At 48.7% G+C, this 16,195-nt stretch overlaps 1 protein-coding gene across 4 annotated transcripts in view; it reads right to left on the bottom strand.

Annotated features, from left to right (window-relative positions):
• KIF26A (kinesin family member 26A) overlaps window positions 1-16,195 on the bottom strand; it is a 104,531-nt gene that overhangs the window by 87,898 nt on the left and 438 nt on the right. For 2 of the 4 annotated variants that reach the window (XM_065839094.2, XM_071809703.1), the window contains exons 2-3: window positions 16,065-16,195; window positions 13,462-13,707 (exon numbers count right to left, since the gene is read on the bottom strand). The exon at window positions 16,065-16,195 is cut by the window's right edge and continues 31 nt beyond it. In XM_065839094.2, the coding sequence (XP_065695166.1) occupies window positions 13,462-13,707; window positions 16,065-16,195 (377 nt within the window). Of the gene's footprint in view, window positions 1-13,461; window positions 13,708-13,847; window positions 14,528-16,064 lie in introns of those variants that run through there. The other 2 variants (XM_065839091.2, XM_065839092.2) reach the window with 2 other exon arrangements.

Here is a 16,195-nt window from a genome sequence, read left to right as displayed (position 1 = left end):
TTTTCACACATTGGATCTACATTTTTTTCTTGTTGAACAATCATAGACACTTTTCAGCTCATTCCTTTAGATGCAGGTGAAACACTTCTGTACCATTATGTTTAGTAACACATCCTTCTGTACTAGACCTTTCAACACTTCCAAAGAAAGCAGAAGTACAGCCTTTAGAGAGGAGGCGATGCCCTGGACTACTTTCCAACTTTGGCAAACATGGCTGTTGCTCCAGTGGCAAGAAGCAAGAAAAAAAATCAGGTTGAACCTGAACAAGTAAGAGGAATTAAAATGGAAACTACAAAAAGAAAGCACAGAAAATTAGAGACCTTCCAATGCATCACCTCAGAGAATACCTTTATGTTCTCACTTCTGTTCACTTCCCGGGGTCAAGCGTTTATTCCGCACTGCAGTTCTTTAACTATCTACTCCACGCTTTTCAGTGCACTCAATCCTACAAGAGTCAAGCCCTCCCACAGCAATAAAAAGCTCAGTGAAGAACTCGGGGTGGGTCAGAAAAGCCAGCCCTGCATATAACATATCTTTCATGTCATCAAAAGACTTGGCAATAAGAAGCTGAAATCCAAGTAAATTCTTACAGCACAAATCAGAGCTATTTTGCTCTTGAGCTGCATGTGCTTAGGAATGGCCATGACCAGAATAATAAAAGGATATACAGCACGAATCTCAGAAAAAGGGCTCAAGTTGTGGGTGAATATTCACACTCGTTGTCAGTCCCAAGGCGAATTTATTTTGGAAATTTTGACTATTATCAGCCTGGGTTGTTTGCCTCTTGGATAAGCTGTGTCTCAGGTGTATCAAACATGTAATGCCGCTATTTTTTTCCCCCTCCATATACAGGTAATTATGTTCCCACTGAACAGAAAAATGAAGAGGATGTGCTGGGAAAAAAAGCAGATGGAGGTAATGATACCTACACAGAGAGACGGATTTGGAATACAGACATCGACCCAGTTCTGCAGTCTGGCTTCCTCTCCTGTTTCACCAGTGTAAATCAACTGAAACTACGCAGCACCAACAGGCTTCATTTTCCACCTGTTAACACAGGTTTTCAATTCCACTGTCAATACACAATACAAACTGTTATGAAATTAAAACCCGGTGCCATATGTAACCAAAGACAGAAGAGACGTACAGCCAGATTCAGGACAACATATTGCTGAAAATACTCCTCCCCAAAGGGTTATTACCAAAGATGCAACAACTTTCCACTGCCAAACAGCCCTCAGGGAGCCAGTAAGTCCATAAGCTGAGGCCAGGGTGTTCCTAGTCATGACCAAACTGGCAAATGCTGAGCACAAAGTCCACCCTTCCATGCGAACATCAGAGAAACCCATTCGCAGTCTGTGTTTCACACATACAACACGACAGGCTGAGAAAAATCTCTAAATACTACACATATTTTTCTGATCATTTAGGTCTTTGTGGAAGTCTCCAATTTTAAACTCAAATAAAAAGTAACTTTGCCAGAGGTCAGTCAAGCAACAGTAAGATTACACAAGGTGGCAGGTTAAAGCATCTGATATTTATAAGAGTATAAGCATGAAATTCAGAAAGGGCCCCCAGGGATCCCAATGCAAGACATGAAGGTGTAATTAAAAACCATAAATCCATCAAATGAAAAATATGTAAACTTAATACATTAACTCATATATTTTTCTTCCTCGACCACATTTGTCTTACTCTACGCTCCTTTGGAGCCTACAAATTAAAAATTAACAATATCAGAAGAAATATTTCTTAATATGTGGAATGTCAATATCAATAATAAACGCTTTTTACTTTATTCGTACAGGTAAATGCCGAAAGAAGCTCTCTCAGCAGACTGCTGACACTCTGCATATTATAAATTACTTCAACTGTGTCTCCTCTTTGCAAAAGCCACAAAAGGACAATATCTTACAGTGTTTCCATGCCACTCAATCATCCACACAAAATTACCCTTGTGAGAGCTTGTTGGAAGAATGTCAAATATACTTGCCGTTCTTTGCAACAAAATCTTCAGAGAAAGACGGCAAAATAGCTCACTTCTGCATTCACAGTTATACAGCCTAAACTAACACCTGAACATTTTAACCGGAGATTCTGGGTTTAACTCCATATTTAATTACAAGCTACAGGCAAAATAGTTACAGGCCAAATCCTGGCCTGCTTACAAAAGCTCTGCAGCACCTGCAGTTCATATTAAGGTTAAGGAACCTCTTCTAAAAGTGGTATTTGGGACAAACCAACCATTCCTTCTTCTGCTCACCTTGCAGAAAAGAAGCACCAGCATTGCCCAGAAATTACAGTGGCAAAGACACTTCTGCCTCGCCTCCATCCTTCAAAGGCCAAATTTTTTAGAGCAAATTTGTTTCTCATCTGCTAATGACTCTTTCCTTCAGATCAGATGGCCCAGGACCAGGCAGCGATATGGGAACACCTCCCTTCCTCAGGATGCACCCAGCGCTAGGGCACACATGTGGGGACTAAGTGACATATTCATCAAAGACTGAACTCCATTTCCTCTGTGTTACTGGAGCACTCATTCTCACAAGTGGAGCACCCAGGTCCCTATACAAATAAACATACGTATGCCTATTCAACACAAAACTGATGCACTATCACAATATGGCTAATGTTTCTCAAATAATACACAAGTCAGCCAAACTTACCTTTTCCTAATATTCAGCAATCACTTTTACTAAATCCAGGCCAAAACTCTATCACAATTCTGCTGCTCTGTCAACATAACACACAGTCCAACACTGGCTGAGGTTGACATGCTCTTTGCACTTGTGCAAAATATACTCGCCACATGGGAAGCAAAATCCTTCTTGCCCGAGCTGCCAGAGATCAGCTCATTCAACTACCTCCCTAGCCTTCCTTCAATCATTGGGACGGCAGGTGCTTCAGCATTATTAGTCAAGCCTCACCTGCTGAACAGGGTCGAGATCTGTCCAACTTTTGCTGCTTATTGCAGCTGAAAATCATTCACTTGCATGAAACAGGCTATATGGGATGCTCCCAGTCTGGACTGGTGACTGGTCACCCAGGTCTGGAAGTGCTCTTGGCTTCTGGAGCCAACTCCATACCAACATCTAGAAAGCACTCCACAGACAAAGCGTAGAGCACATTTATAAGGTCTGGCTTTTGGCCAGTAAACCATTCCAGGAACTGTGCCATTGGTTGCTACAGCCTGGCTGCAGTTGGGCAGTAGATACAAGCAGTTGGTTTTACACTCCACACTAGACAATTTGGTGTTAAAGAGAGGGTCCGTCACAACATCACCATGTTCCGTCCAGATGCGCTGTTGTGGTTTAACCCAGCCAGCAACTAAGCACCACGCGGCCACTCACTTACCTTCCTGGGATGAGGGAGAAACTCAGAAGAGGAAAAGTGAGAAAACATGTGGGTGGAGATAAGGATAGTTTAATAAGTAAAGCAAAAGCCACGCACGCAAGCCAAGGGATGCATTCACCACTTCCCATAGGCAAGCAGGTGTTCAGCCATCTCCAGGAAAGCCAGCCTTCATCACAAGTAGCGGTTACTTGGGAAGACAAATACCATAACTTAGAATGTCCTCCCCTTCCTTTTTCTTCCCCCAAAATAGATACTGAGCATGACATCATATGGTATCAAATATCCCTTTGGCCAGTTTGGGTCAGCTGTCCTGGCTGTGCCCCCTCCCAGCTTCTTGTGCACCTGCAACTTTCTCTATAAAAAGTCCTTGACTTGGTATAAACATTGCTTGGCAACAACCAAAACATCAGCATATTATCAACATTCTTCTCATACTCAGTACAAAGTACAGCACCAAACCAGCTACTAGGAAGAAAATTAACTATCCCAGCTGAAACCAGGACAGGCACCCAAAGAGGACCCAACAGCTGCCGAGGAAAGAGCTTTCACCACTCCACACCAAACAGTACAGAGAGCTTTTACAGACGACCCAAAAGCAGTAAAACAATTGAAACAAGGATGGCCAGATTTCTTGATTGTACAAGCCACTTGCATGTCCTCATATTTCTGACAGCTGTTGAGAATGCCACATCACAGAGAGTCCCTTGAGACAGCTCATGGTCTGGGGATGGCAACAGCTCCTGCTGCCCCATTTTGGGATGGAATCGGACATTTGCCACCAGTCCAGCACTGTGACATTGCTCTCAACCACCCCGGCAGCCTCACCCCCTCCAAAACATTCAGCATGACCCCTCTGCTGAGGGCTGCATGATGTGCCTCGGGCCACAGCGGCCACCTTTGACCTGCTCAGGAGACACATAAGATAGCATAACAGCTACTGAGGTCCAGAAGAACAGCAACAATGCTAAAAGGAATAAACACATGCTACAACACACAATACAGTGAGAAAAACACAAGGCAATAAAAAAGGAGTACAGTAGAAACTGAGTACATCTAACTTCCCAAATGACTTAAAACACACAAACACTACCCATTTACAGTATAATCAGCGCTGATCAATATATACACACCAACAGCGACACAAACCATGCTATAACAAATTGTATGTTGTGGTAAAACAGGAAACACATTTAAACATAATCTTTTGAATGCTGTGAGAACTAGGATTAATGCTTCACTTCCACCATTAATGCTGAAAGCCAGTCAATGCCCAGCCTAGCCAGAAGTATCACATTTCAGTTTTGTACAGAAGGCTTCCCATCCCATTCACTGAGCAGTGTAAAATCCCTCAGCAATGTCAGGGGAAGATTTGCAAAGAGCTAAATGAAAATTGATCGTTTTCCCACAGCCGTCCAGTGTTCCAATCAATTCTGCACAGGTATTGACATATGATAATGCCAGCCCAGCCACAGCCAAAACTCAGAGCAGCTTGCCAAACTCCAGGAACGCTGACCAAAGACTGATTTTACGGCTTGACTCAGAAAGAAGGGTAATTGCGCACACCAAGCCCCTTTTTCATGAGCAAGTGCTGAGATTTCACTGATTCACTGTATGTTAGGGTGACGCATACAACAGTCAGACACTTAGTGATAAAACAAACACGTGATAATGGCATTATGCTGCCTAAAATAGGTGGATATATTTATACCAGTTAAAACATTCTCTCTCCAACACGAAAATGAACATCTGCCAGCTACGCCTTAAAAGCTCATGTAGCTTCAAAGCAAAGAAGACAGTCAAAAGAACTATACACCAGAAGTTTACATTAACTTATCCTAGAGAAGAATACATTACTTCTGACAAGTGACATATACCCACCACTCCTCTTGCTTGCACTAATAATTTGAAGCTTTGCTCTTGGGTTCCTCTACAAAATTTTCCTTTTTTCCACGTAAAAATAAATTAAAAGAAAAAAAGAAAAAGAAAAAGAAAAACTAATAAACACCACATCTTGGTATAAACTTCAAAAGCATCATGAAGGACTGAAGCGACTAAAGAGTTCCTGGTTTACTGTGAGGCCATGCCACATTTCCACAAGGCAGCTTTCTACTTTCATCACAGGGAGGCACAGAGCAGTTTGCAGATAAACCCTTTTTAGAAAGAATTGGTACAGCTCTAATCCACACTCCCTGAGCTGATCTGATAACTGGTACTTAAGCAGGCTCCCTTTTGCCTGGACATACACCAGAGCGCCTTCAGCCCCATCACAGAGCCTCACCACCCCCCTCCTGATGAAGCAGCAGATTTTCAGGGCTATTTATTACTGTCTTCATGGTCATCTGAAGTCCTTGGCTTTGTTTGCTGCATTTTCTTTAGCAGAGACCTCAGCCTCAGAACCTTCTCCCCATCCCCAACACAGAGACACACAACCTGCAAGTTCGTTTGCCAGTCAAATTCCACTCGTTTCTGTGTCCCTGTGGTATTGTATATTCTTCTTTATTACGCATATTACAGGAACAGCCAGCCCTACTAAGAACAACAGCCGATGATGCTCAGTGTCATCATCCAAGCCAACAGCAAAAGAGAGAGTCCCCCACAACAACAAAAAATTACTGGAAATTGAGAAAAAATTGAAGCATTTTCTCTCTGCTGGGTGAAGGAGAAATTCAGCACATGGATATGAAGCAGCTTGTCCAAATTCGCAAAGTCAGTGAAAGATCTAGGGATTAAATTCAGGTCTTTCATCCCTGCCCTGTGTCTAAACAGGACACAGTTCTTCCTGATAACAAAGGCAGCAGGAGGCATGATTCTCCTGAAAGTAAGGCCTGAGTGTTCTCCCTTTAGTCACTCATCTGAGAGACTATACAAAATCAGTAGACACTTGTAAAAGAAATCAGCATGTTCCTGATGATGAGCACAGCCAGCAGTGGAGACAGGACTTTCACCTTCTTGAAGATGTCCTCCATTTGGGGATATACTAAACACGTAAGCACTAAATAGTTATTCCACAGATCTGCAGGTCTGAAATTAGAGAACGGGGAGACAAATCCAGACAAACCAAACACCACTGATTTCCAGTAAATGAGGATACAATGCTCCCAAATGGCCAGCTGCCTGCCACACTCGATGTGAGCAATATCCAAGCAGATCTAGTTCCTGAAGGCAATCCAATTTTGAGGAAGGCAAGAGCATCATCATGGAAAAATCTTCCATAAGACAGGCACACATTTCCAGATAGATTCTGTTCTTCTAGCCAGGGTGAAGCGAAATCTCCACACACTTTCCACAGCAAAATGTTCATTAGCTGGCTGAAAACCCAGGGACTAACTGGGTCTTCTCTAGATCAGCATACTCACTGTGGGGAAAAAGGATTCAGACCCACAAAGAGCAGTTATCGCTGGGAACCCAAGCAGTAGCAGACCCACGCAGCAACTGTGTACGTGGCAGGCAATCCTGGTCTTGGGAAAGAAAATTCTCTTGGTGGTTTCAGCCATCCCTGCTCCAGCACCCCACGGTGTCAGATCCAGAGCAGCAGCCTCTATCAGCTGCTGAGGGCCGGGGCAGAGGAGGATGACTACTGCCTCCTACAACCCCGCTGTTAACAAGTCAGGGGCTGGGATCACTGTAGATGGAAACTCTTGGCAGAAACAATAAAGCAGCTACCACATATTTCAACAGGTTCAAAGTAACCTCAGATGTTAGAAGCAGATGCTCTTTTCCACCCCCTGGGATTTTGAAATGGTTTATGTGTTTCCTCCCTTTTCCCTAACAGGGCAGGGTGCTGAAGGAATTAGCTACAGAAAGAGCCGGAGCAATACTAATTACCCTCAGCTACCCAGGAGACCGCAGTACCTTGAGCTAATTGTGCAATCCCTGCTCCCCCACGTCAGATCCCCCAGCGAGAAGGTCTCTTGCCTCCGGCATCTGAAATGCAAGATAATCCCACTCACCTGTATTTTAAAAGGGCATGCTTGCAAATCCTAAATGTCTATAGAGAACTCATTACAATTAGTTTCTGTGGCATATCGCATAGCATCAAGACCACTGCACTGGCTGAAACAAGGGAACTGCTCGCGTCAACACGTTTGACATGGTGTTGTCACTAACCCCGTTATTAGATTGCACACGTACCCAAAATCCACATCTGAGCTCATAGCCTGAAGCACTCCATAGCCAAGTCTCTGCAAGAGTCTCTCTCACAAAATTAAATATTAAAAGTGCATCTCAAAAAAAAAAATGCCCTGTAGTTTCATATTTATTAATGACATTACTTTTCCACTTACGCATTTTTTAAATGTTAAATATAGAACACTTTAAGGTGCATTTAGTGCTTGTAAAGAGCCCTGAAAAGTGGATTCCTCTGGAGAGGAATCTGTAAAAGACAGTTCTCCCACTCGGTTCCCCTTATCCAAATCAACCCAGTTGCAGAAAGGCCCCCCATTAAAAGAAAACCAGCCCCTCAGTAAAAGAGGACCCCAAAGTTAGCCAAGATGCAGCACAGGATATCTAAACCATCACCAGGACTCTCAAATTCCAGGTGACCATGACACTCAGGGCTGACTCATTAATAGAAAACAATAGGCACCAGAAGAAAAATTGCACAAAAAGTCAGGGCTTGCTTCTAAAAGCTTAGACTTGTTCCACATGCACCTCAAATGCTGTGAGAAGGCCCCATGTGCTGTGAACCCTTGCCCTTTCAGGGAAACAGGAGCACTAATGTGTGCCTCTCCAGGCTCCTCCATGCACAGCGCGGGCTCCTGAAGCACCAAACAGTGCACACAACAGTGAGGAGACAGGTACCGGCAGCCAGGGACCATGCAAGCTCTCTTTGCTACTCACCCTGCTGATACCATGCCAAGAGAGTAGCCAAGGTGGGGATAACAAAGTGTACCCAGCCATCCATGCATCAAGATCACAGTCCTCAGTCCCACACCTGTCCTCTCAGGTTGGTTTTCCAAAGCAACGAGAACTGCACTGCCTTTCCCTCCAGCCTCCTTGCTGCCAGCCCTCGTTAACAGCTTTTGAACCCATCAAATGATCTGAAATTGAGGTAGAAGGCTCAGAGCAGGTTCCTACAACTTCTACAAACTGGCTGTGAGAGAAGTTGGGCAGGACCCACATGTTATTATTTGGCAGAGGCCAAATGTCCAAGTACTAGCTCACCATCAACCAAACAGTGGGTGTGCAGATGCAGAGAAGGTGCTGCCTCTTATCAAGTCATCAGGGACAAGGAGGGAACAGCTGAGAACAATGCAGAGGGATAGGGAGAGCAAAGCATCCATCCTACCAAATCACCCTTCCTTGGTTCTGCTGCTCGTGGAAACGTGTGGGGGTTGTTTCACATACAGGAGAAACCCACAGGAAAGAGCATGCCCATCCCAAAGACTTTGTTCTTCATCTCCCCCTCTGGTGATACAATCAGCAGCACGTACAGGTGTACCAAGAGCCCATCACTTTCATCAAAAGCGGGTGTGGTGGGAGCTCAATCCAGCAGCACTGCGCGGCATCTGCACAGCTGAGATGTCAGTGCAAACAGTGTGTCTTCCTCCGCTTTTTCGGGGGAGAAGCTGGGCTTCCTCCAGCTGTAGCTGGTGTAACACAGAGCCCTGTCAAGGACACAGCAAGCTAGGACTTGCTTAGCTCCCTCACATGATTCATGGTTCACTAGCAACCAAAGGCATGACCTGTCCTGGTCACCACCACTCTCTGCGGACCAGGGCTGGCAGCATACCTCTTCGTAGCCAACCACAGCTTACTCGGTCAGCTGGGAATACAGACAATACTTGGGGTTTTTTAGGTATCAGAGACAAAGTGTTGTCCATCTTGCCAGCAACAAAGAGCCCACAGTCATTCCTTTGTCGCTCAAACTCCTGGGAGGCTGCTCAGTGGTGTGCCTGATGTAACAGGCAGTGTAATGCAACAGGGCAAAAAAATGGGGAAGAAAAGAAGCTCTCAAAAAACAAGACAGCAAGAACCTGACAGAACTCAAGCTACCATACAATACGTGTGTTTCTGCCTCCCTTAATGCTGTCTCTGACCCCCACCTGCACCAGCAGCAGGTACAATATAAACTGCTCAGACTGGGGGTTCGGGTGTGATGCTGGATGGGGACAGGTGAAATGAGGTATCTGAATGCCTGGGATCAGAGAAACACAGTCCTCAATGCTAATCACTTCCAAAGTGAACTTCCTCTGATCTCGGTCTCCTGTCAATATTTGTAAAAAAGGTATTTTATCCCAGTACAACTGGTTACAAAAGTTACTTTTCTACAACCCAAGTATTTAAACCAGCATAAAACCCTTCTGTGGATGTGGCTGTATCAGTGTGTGCTTCCTTGTACCAAAAGAGCTTTCCTTCTCTGCTCATAAGGGATTAGCTAAAACCATTTTACAGTAGCTGTACACCCTTAGGGCTATTGCCTGCACTAGAGGGAGTGCAGAGTTTACTTTCAGCGATGTAGCTGCAGGAGCACATGTTGTGCTGGACAGTCCCTGCATGTCCCCTTCCTTTCAGAGACACAGACCTCCCTCTGACACACACCTCTTAGAAATAACAGCATGTTTGGGTTTACTGAACAGAGGCATCACACAAATTAATTAATTAGCATTTGTGAAGCACTGCAAAGATTTTAGGTGCTAAGTATTATTATTATTACTAATTTAGTCTACATCCCCATTCACTCCTCAGCCTCTCCTGTGAAACTGCCAACAGTGATGCCAATTAGTGGTAATTGTTGTGGTGGTTTTGCAACAAGGCTATTTGCCAACGGGGAGTGAGACAGAGACCACCAACCCATTTCCTGGGGATTGCCCCACAGCTGCCAACAGCAACAACTTCCAAGCACAACAACCTGCTCTCCACTCCAGCTGGAACCCTGGAGGTGGGAGATCCTGTATCCCATTACCAGGTCCTCAGGGACACAGTCTGCAAGGCACATACAAAACTTTTAATTAGGGATAAACCAAAGGCACCTTTTTTTTTTTTCTTTCCCTTCTTCGCTAGTTCAGTACATGGCCCAGCAACTGATGCTGTTACTGAAATACCAAAATGCTAATTTGGGAATCATTTCAGATTAGACTCTGCTCGTTTTCATCCACAGTTGGTGAAAATCACATTTTGATTCACACACAGGCCTCACTGTGGTGGCAAACTGTAAAGGCAGCAGCAGTAAAAGGGAACTGACAGTGTGGGGTGCAGTAAATCTTGTACTTGGGAGAACTGTTAAAGAGTTTTAACATAAGCAAAGAGATGTATCTTTTTATCAGCTGTCCACAGAAATTTGGAGGACTTTAAGAGACACAAACAACTAACAGTATTCTGTAATCAATGCACATCATCTGAGCACCGAAACTTTAAATTATTTATATATTTTAAATACTTCTAATTGAAAGAACAGCAACACATAAACTGTATGAATCATAGCCCTCTCAAGTAATTAGATTTGTTATCCCTGCAGACTGCAAACAGTACGTTGGTTTTTTATTCTAATGTGAATTCAATCCCTTGTCAGCTGCCCCACGCATGAGAATACACCTCCTCTCTTTCATCAAGAAAGATATCAACAGCAGGAAACTAGCCCTTCTTTCATCTGTGAGGCACCCACCCACCTTTCCAAAGGGTTTTCAACCAGGTGTGGAAATCTTTCTGAATCTGTGCTGAAAGATCCTTTAATTATTATGGCAAAGGAGGTAAATCCTTTGAGAGCAGTGTGCTCCAAGCAGTAGCCTTCTGGTGTTTACTCATCCAGTAGCTGCTTAGTTTGACAGTACGTTAAAAGAGCTCATAAGAAACTCTTTGGACTTTTATTGTATGGGCATGAAACTCTTATGGAAAGGAGCTGCTTTTTCAGATGTCTTGTTATATAATTAAACAAGAAAGGGAAGGGGGGGGGGAAGAAAAAGAAAATTAAAAAAGCAAGCTGCCTTTCTGGCAGGTACACTACACAGTGCTCAGCCTGCCAGCATATTGCATCAGATTCCCACTGCAAGGCCAATTTGCAGCAGCTGAATAGCCAAACCCCTGACTGTTATCTCCCACTAACCTACTTCACACTCAGAAGGCAGTAAGTAGGGATGTTTATTGCATCTTCCTTCCTGAGGAGCTGCGCACTATACCAGGATTAGTGGGGGGGTTGAGCCTGCAGTTAGGCTACAGGTCTCACAAGCATTAGAAAATTGTTGGTTTGGGGGGGATTTTGGGGGGTTGTTTGTTTCAAATTTTAAACGTCAAACTATACTGTATGCTACTCAATTAGTAAACTCCAGGTATCTATTACTCTGTGATCAGGTCTGTCAAGGTTCTGCCACTGTGATGACGACTATTTTATTACGTTCCTAGGCATGCTTTGAAACCCCGCAGAAAAGGGGGATTAATTTACCCATCATCGAGTGCTTATCAAGGAAGTCCCCTGAGACTTGCAGGGAGGAGACCACACAAACAGGCCTCTGCTCACAGGTCTCCTCACCTGAACACCTGGCCAAGGCCCCCTGACTCTCCTGCACCGGCGGCTTTTTTTCCCATGACAGAGATCCGCTCCCAGATAAGACACTATTCTTTACAGCAGAGGCCCACCCCACCAACAGGAACAGGGGGTTATGTGCTCCTCGCTAAAGCAGCCTATCACATGCACTTCATAAGGGGAAATGAAACTTCTTTCCACCATTCGCAGCAATCCATAAAACAAAAGGTCCAGAAGTCCTGAATTCAATGAGATAAGATACGTGACCTTTTACACCACTGAAATAAGAGCTCGCTCCAAACCTAGCAAGTCAATAGAGAGACTCCTGGTGATTTCAAAGGGCTTTGGATCCGGCTTGAAAATACAAACCTTGCTGCACATTCGGACACTGCTCCACAATGCACTTCCAAACAAAACTATATTTAGATTCAATGGGAATACTGTAGATCATACAGAAACTCTTTGAATGAAAATGAAGGTCGGTAGGGTTTGGCTTCCTCTTCAGACCCTTCCCCCATGCTTGCAAACATCCAGATAAGCATTGTTTAGAAAACAATACCTTACTTCCAAATGTTATCAAAATCCCAACACACGTTTTGTGTGCTCTGAAACAGAACCTCAGGGTCTTCTGTTGCATTTTGCTCCGTCAGCTAATCCTCGACATCTTGCTTCAGATACCCCGGCAAGTCTCTCAATACTCTGTAGCTTTTCACCTGTATCACCTTTTAAAAAGTTTTGTTTCACATAGACCCACTAATGAAAAAGGGACAACAATAATAAAGACCTCCAGTATACAGAAAACAAACACAGAAAGAAAAACTAGGCAGCCAACTACAACAGACGCAAATAAAGCTGCACGTGTTAAAGGAAACCTCTGCCATACTCCTGCACTTTCTCCATTCACTACAAGAAACGAAGAGCCATCGTGAGGCACAAACTGGAGAAAAATGACACAGCCCTGGCTTGCTTCAGTTACACTGAGGACAAGAACGAGCCCATGAGCCAGGGAGGTACGCTCACACACCCAGACAGCAAAAGCCCAGCAAAACCATCCAGCTCAAAGTTCCCTCCAGCACCACAAAACACTCGTGTGTGCTTTTCGGCTGCGTTTTATGGGCTCCTCGGAAGGAGGAGCTGAACGGCAGCTGCCGGCAGCTTCTCCTAAGTAGGATGAAGGCGCTGCAAAGCCCAGACGGAGCACCGAGCCGGCATCTCCGAAGCGGTGTCACCGGGGCTGGCCCAGGGCAGGGGGAGCAGCCCCTGCAGAGCGCGGTGCGAGCTCGTTTGGCACCTCGGCTCGTCCCTGGACAGCATCCACACAGCTTCACTTCTGCTCTCCCGCTTCTCTTGCCAAAGTCACTATGAATTTTAACTGTTTCTGGCAGCCGTTGACTGTAACAGAGGGTGCGCGTCCAGCCTCACAGTTTCGCTTTTTAATTCAGCCCGGGATAAGAAACCTTGAACTTTTGGAGAACCCTTCTGGGCTGGAAATCGCCGGCTTTGCCGTCACGCTTTCCTCCCAAATCCGCGGGGACGTACACCTGACCCACCCCGGGCTGGGAGCCAGGCTCCCGCGGCCCCCGCACCCCCAATAACCCCCAGCCCCCCGGCGGTGCTCGGCGCTATACGGGCGGCGTGGGAGCACTTACCGGCGGGGCGTTGGGCGCGCAGCCGCCGGTAGCCAACTTCGCCGCCTGCCTCCTCAGCTCGGCCAGCTGGGCCTGGCAGCTCCGGCACCAGCCCCCGGCCGCCGCCCGCTCCAGCGGCCGTGGCTCGGCCCCCGCGGCGGCCCCCGCTCCCTCGGGCGGCGGGCGGCTGGCGCAGCGCTCCTCCTCGGCGGCGGCCGGCGGCCTCTTCCGCGGGGAGAGCTCTCGCACCGCGCTCCCCTCCGCCACCTGCGGAGAGAGCAGAGCTCAGCGCCACTGTACGCGGAGGCAACGCGGCTCCCACCCCCATCGCGGGAAGGAAAAAAAAAAAAGGCGGGGGGGGGACAAAAACGCGGCCAAATGCGGGGAGGAGCGTTGTAACAACTTACCCCAGGCGCCCGGGGCTCAGGTCCCAGACCCTTCCTGCCGGCGGCCGCAATCATGATAGCGGGGGATGCGCCCCTGCCCCGCTCCCCGCTCCGCTAGTGCGGGAGGCGCGGTGCCCGGCAGCGCGGCCGGCCCGCGGCGCCCATGGCGGGGTGGCGGTCGGGGGTGCCAACAGTGATCTCGCCGGTTCCCCGCCGTTCGGGCTGCCGCGTTAGGTGATGTTGCTTCCCATGTTGAGAACGGAGTGAAGTTTGGGTTGGGAGAGGGAGGCGGAGTAAGCTCCCCACGGCGGCACGGGGAAGGACCCGGACCACGGGAGCACGTCGGAAAAAAGCTGGAAAAGTGCTCGGAGGGCAGGGGAGGAGGGGCTGGGCGGGGGCGGGTAGGGTGGGGTGGGGTAAGCGGGGCGGGGGAGCCTCGGCCAGGGCGGGATGGGGTTTAGGTTTGGGGTTTTGTGGGGCGGGGGGAGATGCCTTTCCGTAGTGACCCTACAAGATAGTCCCAAACCGGTGTGACTGGAGCGTAGGCTCTCCCGCGGTTGCCTCCTTCACACTCCATCATCCAAGTTCCTCGGGAGTGAGGCAAAAAGGGCCAGGCTGAGGGTGCCGGTCCCGCTGCGGAGCGCGGAGGCAGGAAAGCTCCGCAGGCGTCGGACCCCTGCCGCGGGCGCTGTGAGAGCGGGCCAGCTGCAAACGGGGGTCGGATCCCTGGCAGGACCCGCTTCCCCCCGGCCGGTGCTCCACCGCGCGGGAGTGGGACACTGGCCCCCTCCGCGGGCAGATGCGCAGTGCCGCGGGGCACATTCCCCCCACACTCCCCAGCCGCTCGGAGGGCGCGATGGAATGCTCCTACACGCGAAAATTGACCTGACAGATGGAGAAATTAACGTTCGCGGCTAATTGTCTTCTTGGCTACCGCTCCGGCTCGTATATTTAGCACTCTTTTTTTCTTAGATTTTTGTTTATTTTTTTTCCCCAGAGAGAGGAATAAGCCCCACTGTCTGTCATTCCGTTGCCCCCACGGCAGCCGGTGGGCAGAGGCCGGGGTGACTGTCGCTTCCGTCCCTGTGACCGGAGCGCCCCCTGCCGGCACCGCCGCGGGACTGCACACGGGAGCACCCGATCCCACCCGGGACGGAGCCGAAGCAGGACCCGGCACCCCCTCGGGGAGGGTGGCGGGTTCCTCCGGCGCTGCCAAGCGCTGCTCCTTGTCTCCCCCCCCGCTACCGCGCGGGCGGGTGGTGGTGGCACTGAACCGTGGGGTGGGGTCTGCGGTGAGGTGAGCAGCGCCGAGCACAAAGAGCGGGAAAAAAAAAAAAAATATATATATATATATATATGGGAAAAAAAAATAATCCACCCCCAAGAGGTTAGACTGCTTAAACTTTCCTGGCTCTCCCGAGCACGTGTCTGAAGCGTCCTCCTTCCCCCAATGGCTGCATGGCCGAGGCGGGGCTGGGGCCATGTGCGCCCCGGCACAGCCCTGAGACGCGCCCGCGGTGCGGGCCGATGATCCCGTCTGCCCGGACCGGTCGCCTGTAGCTCGAGAAAAGTTTGGCTGGGAAGGCCAAGAGGAGAGACCTGGCGAGTGCGAGCTGTTGTCCGGGGGCTGTGCCGTGTGCCAGTCTAGTCCTCTTCGCCCGGTGGACGCGGGCGGGGAAGCGGGGCTGGCACAGACACACGCACCCGGGCGGTGCGCCCCAGCTCCCTTCCTTCGTCTTCTCGGGGCTCTGCAGGTCTCCGGGAACTTGGTCCGAGATTGCATGTACCCGAATAACGGCTTCAAAACCCTCCCTCAGCTCCGAGTCTCAGATTGGACGAGGCGGGGGGATAAGAGGCTGTGCTCCCAGGCCGGCACGGGGTCTGAGATCCGAGCCGCGCTGCTGGGCTGAGCCACCTCCTTGACTTATTAAGTAAAAAAAAAACTCCTGGAAATTCCGGGACGCGGTAACCCCGCTCACCATTTGAAGCCGGAGTGCACAAGGGGCCAAGGGAGCGGGCCGGGCCGCGCGATCCCGCCGCGCTGCTCCGCGCTGCTCCGCGGAGCCGCCAGGACTGTTCGTGGTGCTGAAACCCGCCCCGGCGCGGCCGCCGCCAACTTCGCAGCGCCAAGTTTGCCATCCCCTTCCCGTGAGCCGGCCCGGGGCAGGGCAGGCAGCCGGACCCCTCCGACCCCATGCCGGCCCCCAGTCCCCCGGGGCCAGGGCAGGGTCGTCTTACCTTGGTTTTCCTCCGCAGGAGGTGGCTGGTGAAACCGAAGATGATCTCCGAGTCCAAGCACAAGGCTCCTATCTCCAGCAGGCTGGGGTTTTTCCTCGTGGCGTTGGAGGCGTCGGGCGATTTTTGAAAAG

The sequence above is a fragment of the Patagioenas fasciata genome, chromosome 5 (genome assembly GCF_037038585.1).
Source record: "Patagioenas fasciata isolate bPatFas1 chromosome 5, bPatFas1.hap1, whole genome shotgun sequence".
Classification (NCBI taxonomy): Eukaryota; Metazoa; Chordata; class Aves; order Columbiformes; family Columbidae; genus Patagioenas; species Patagioenas fasciata.
Note: the sequence above shows the minus strand (reverse complement) of the source record. Positions and strands in the feature narration are given on the sequence as shown.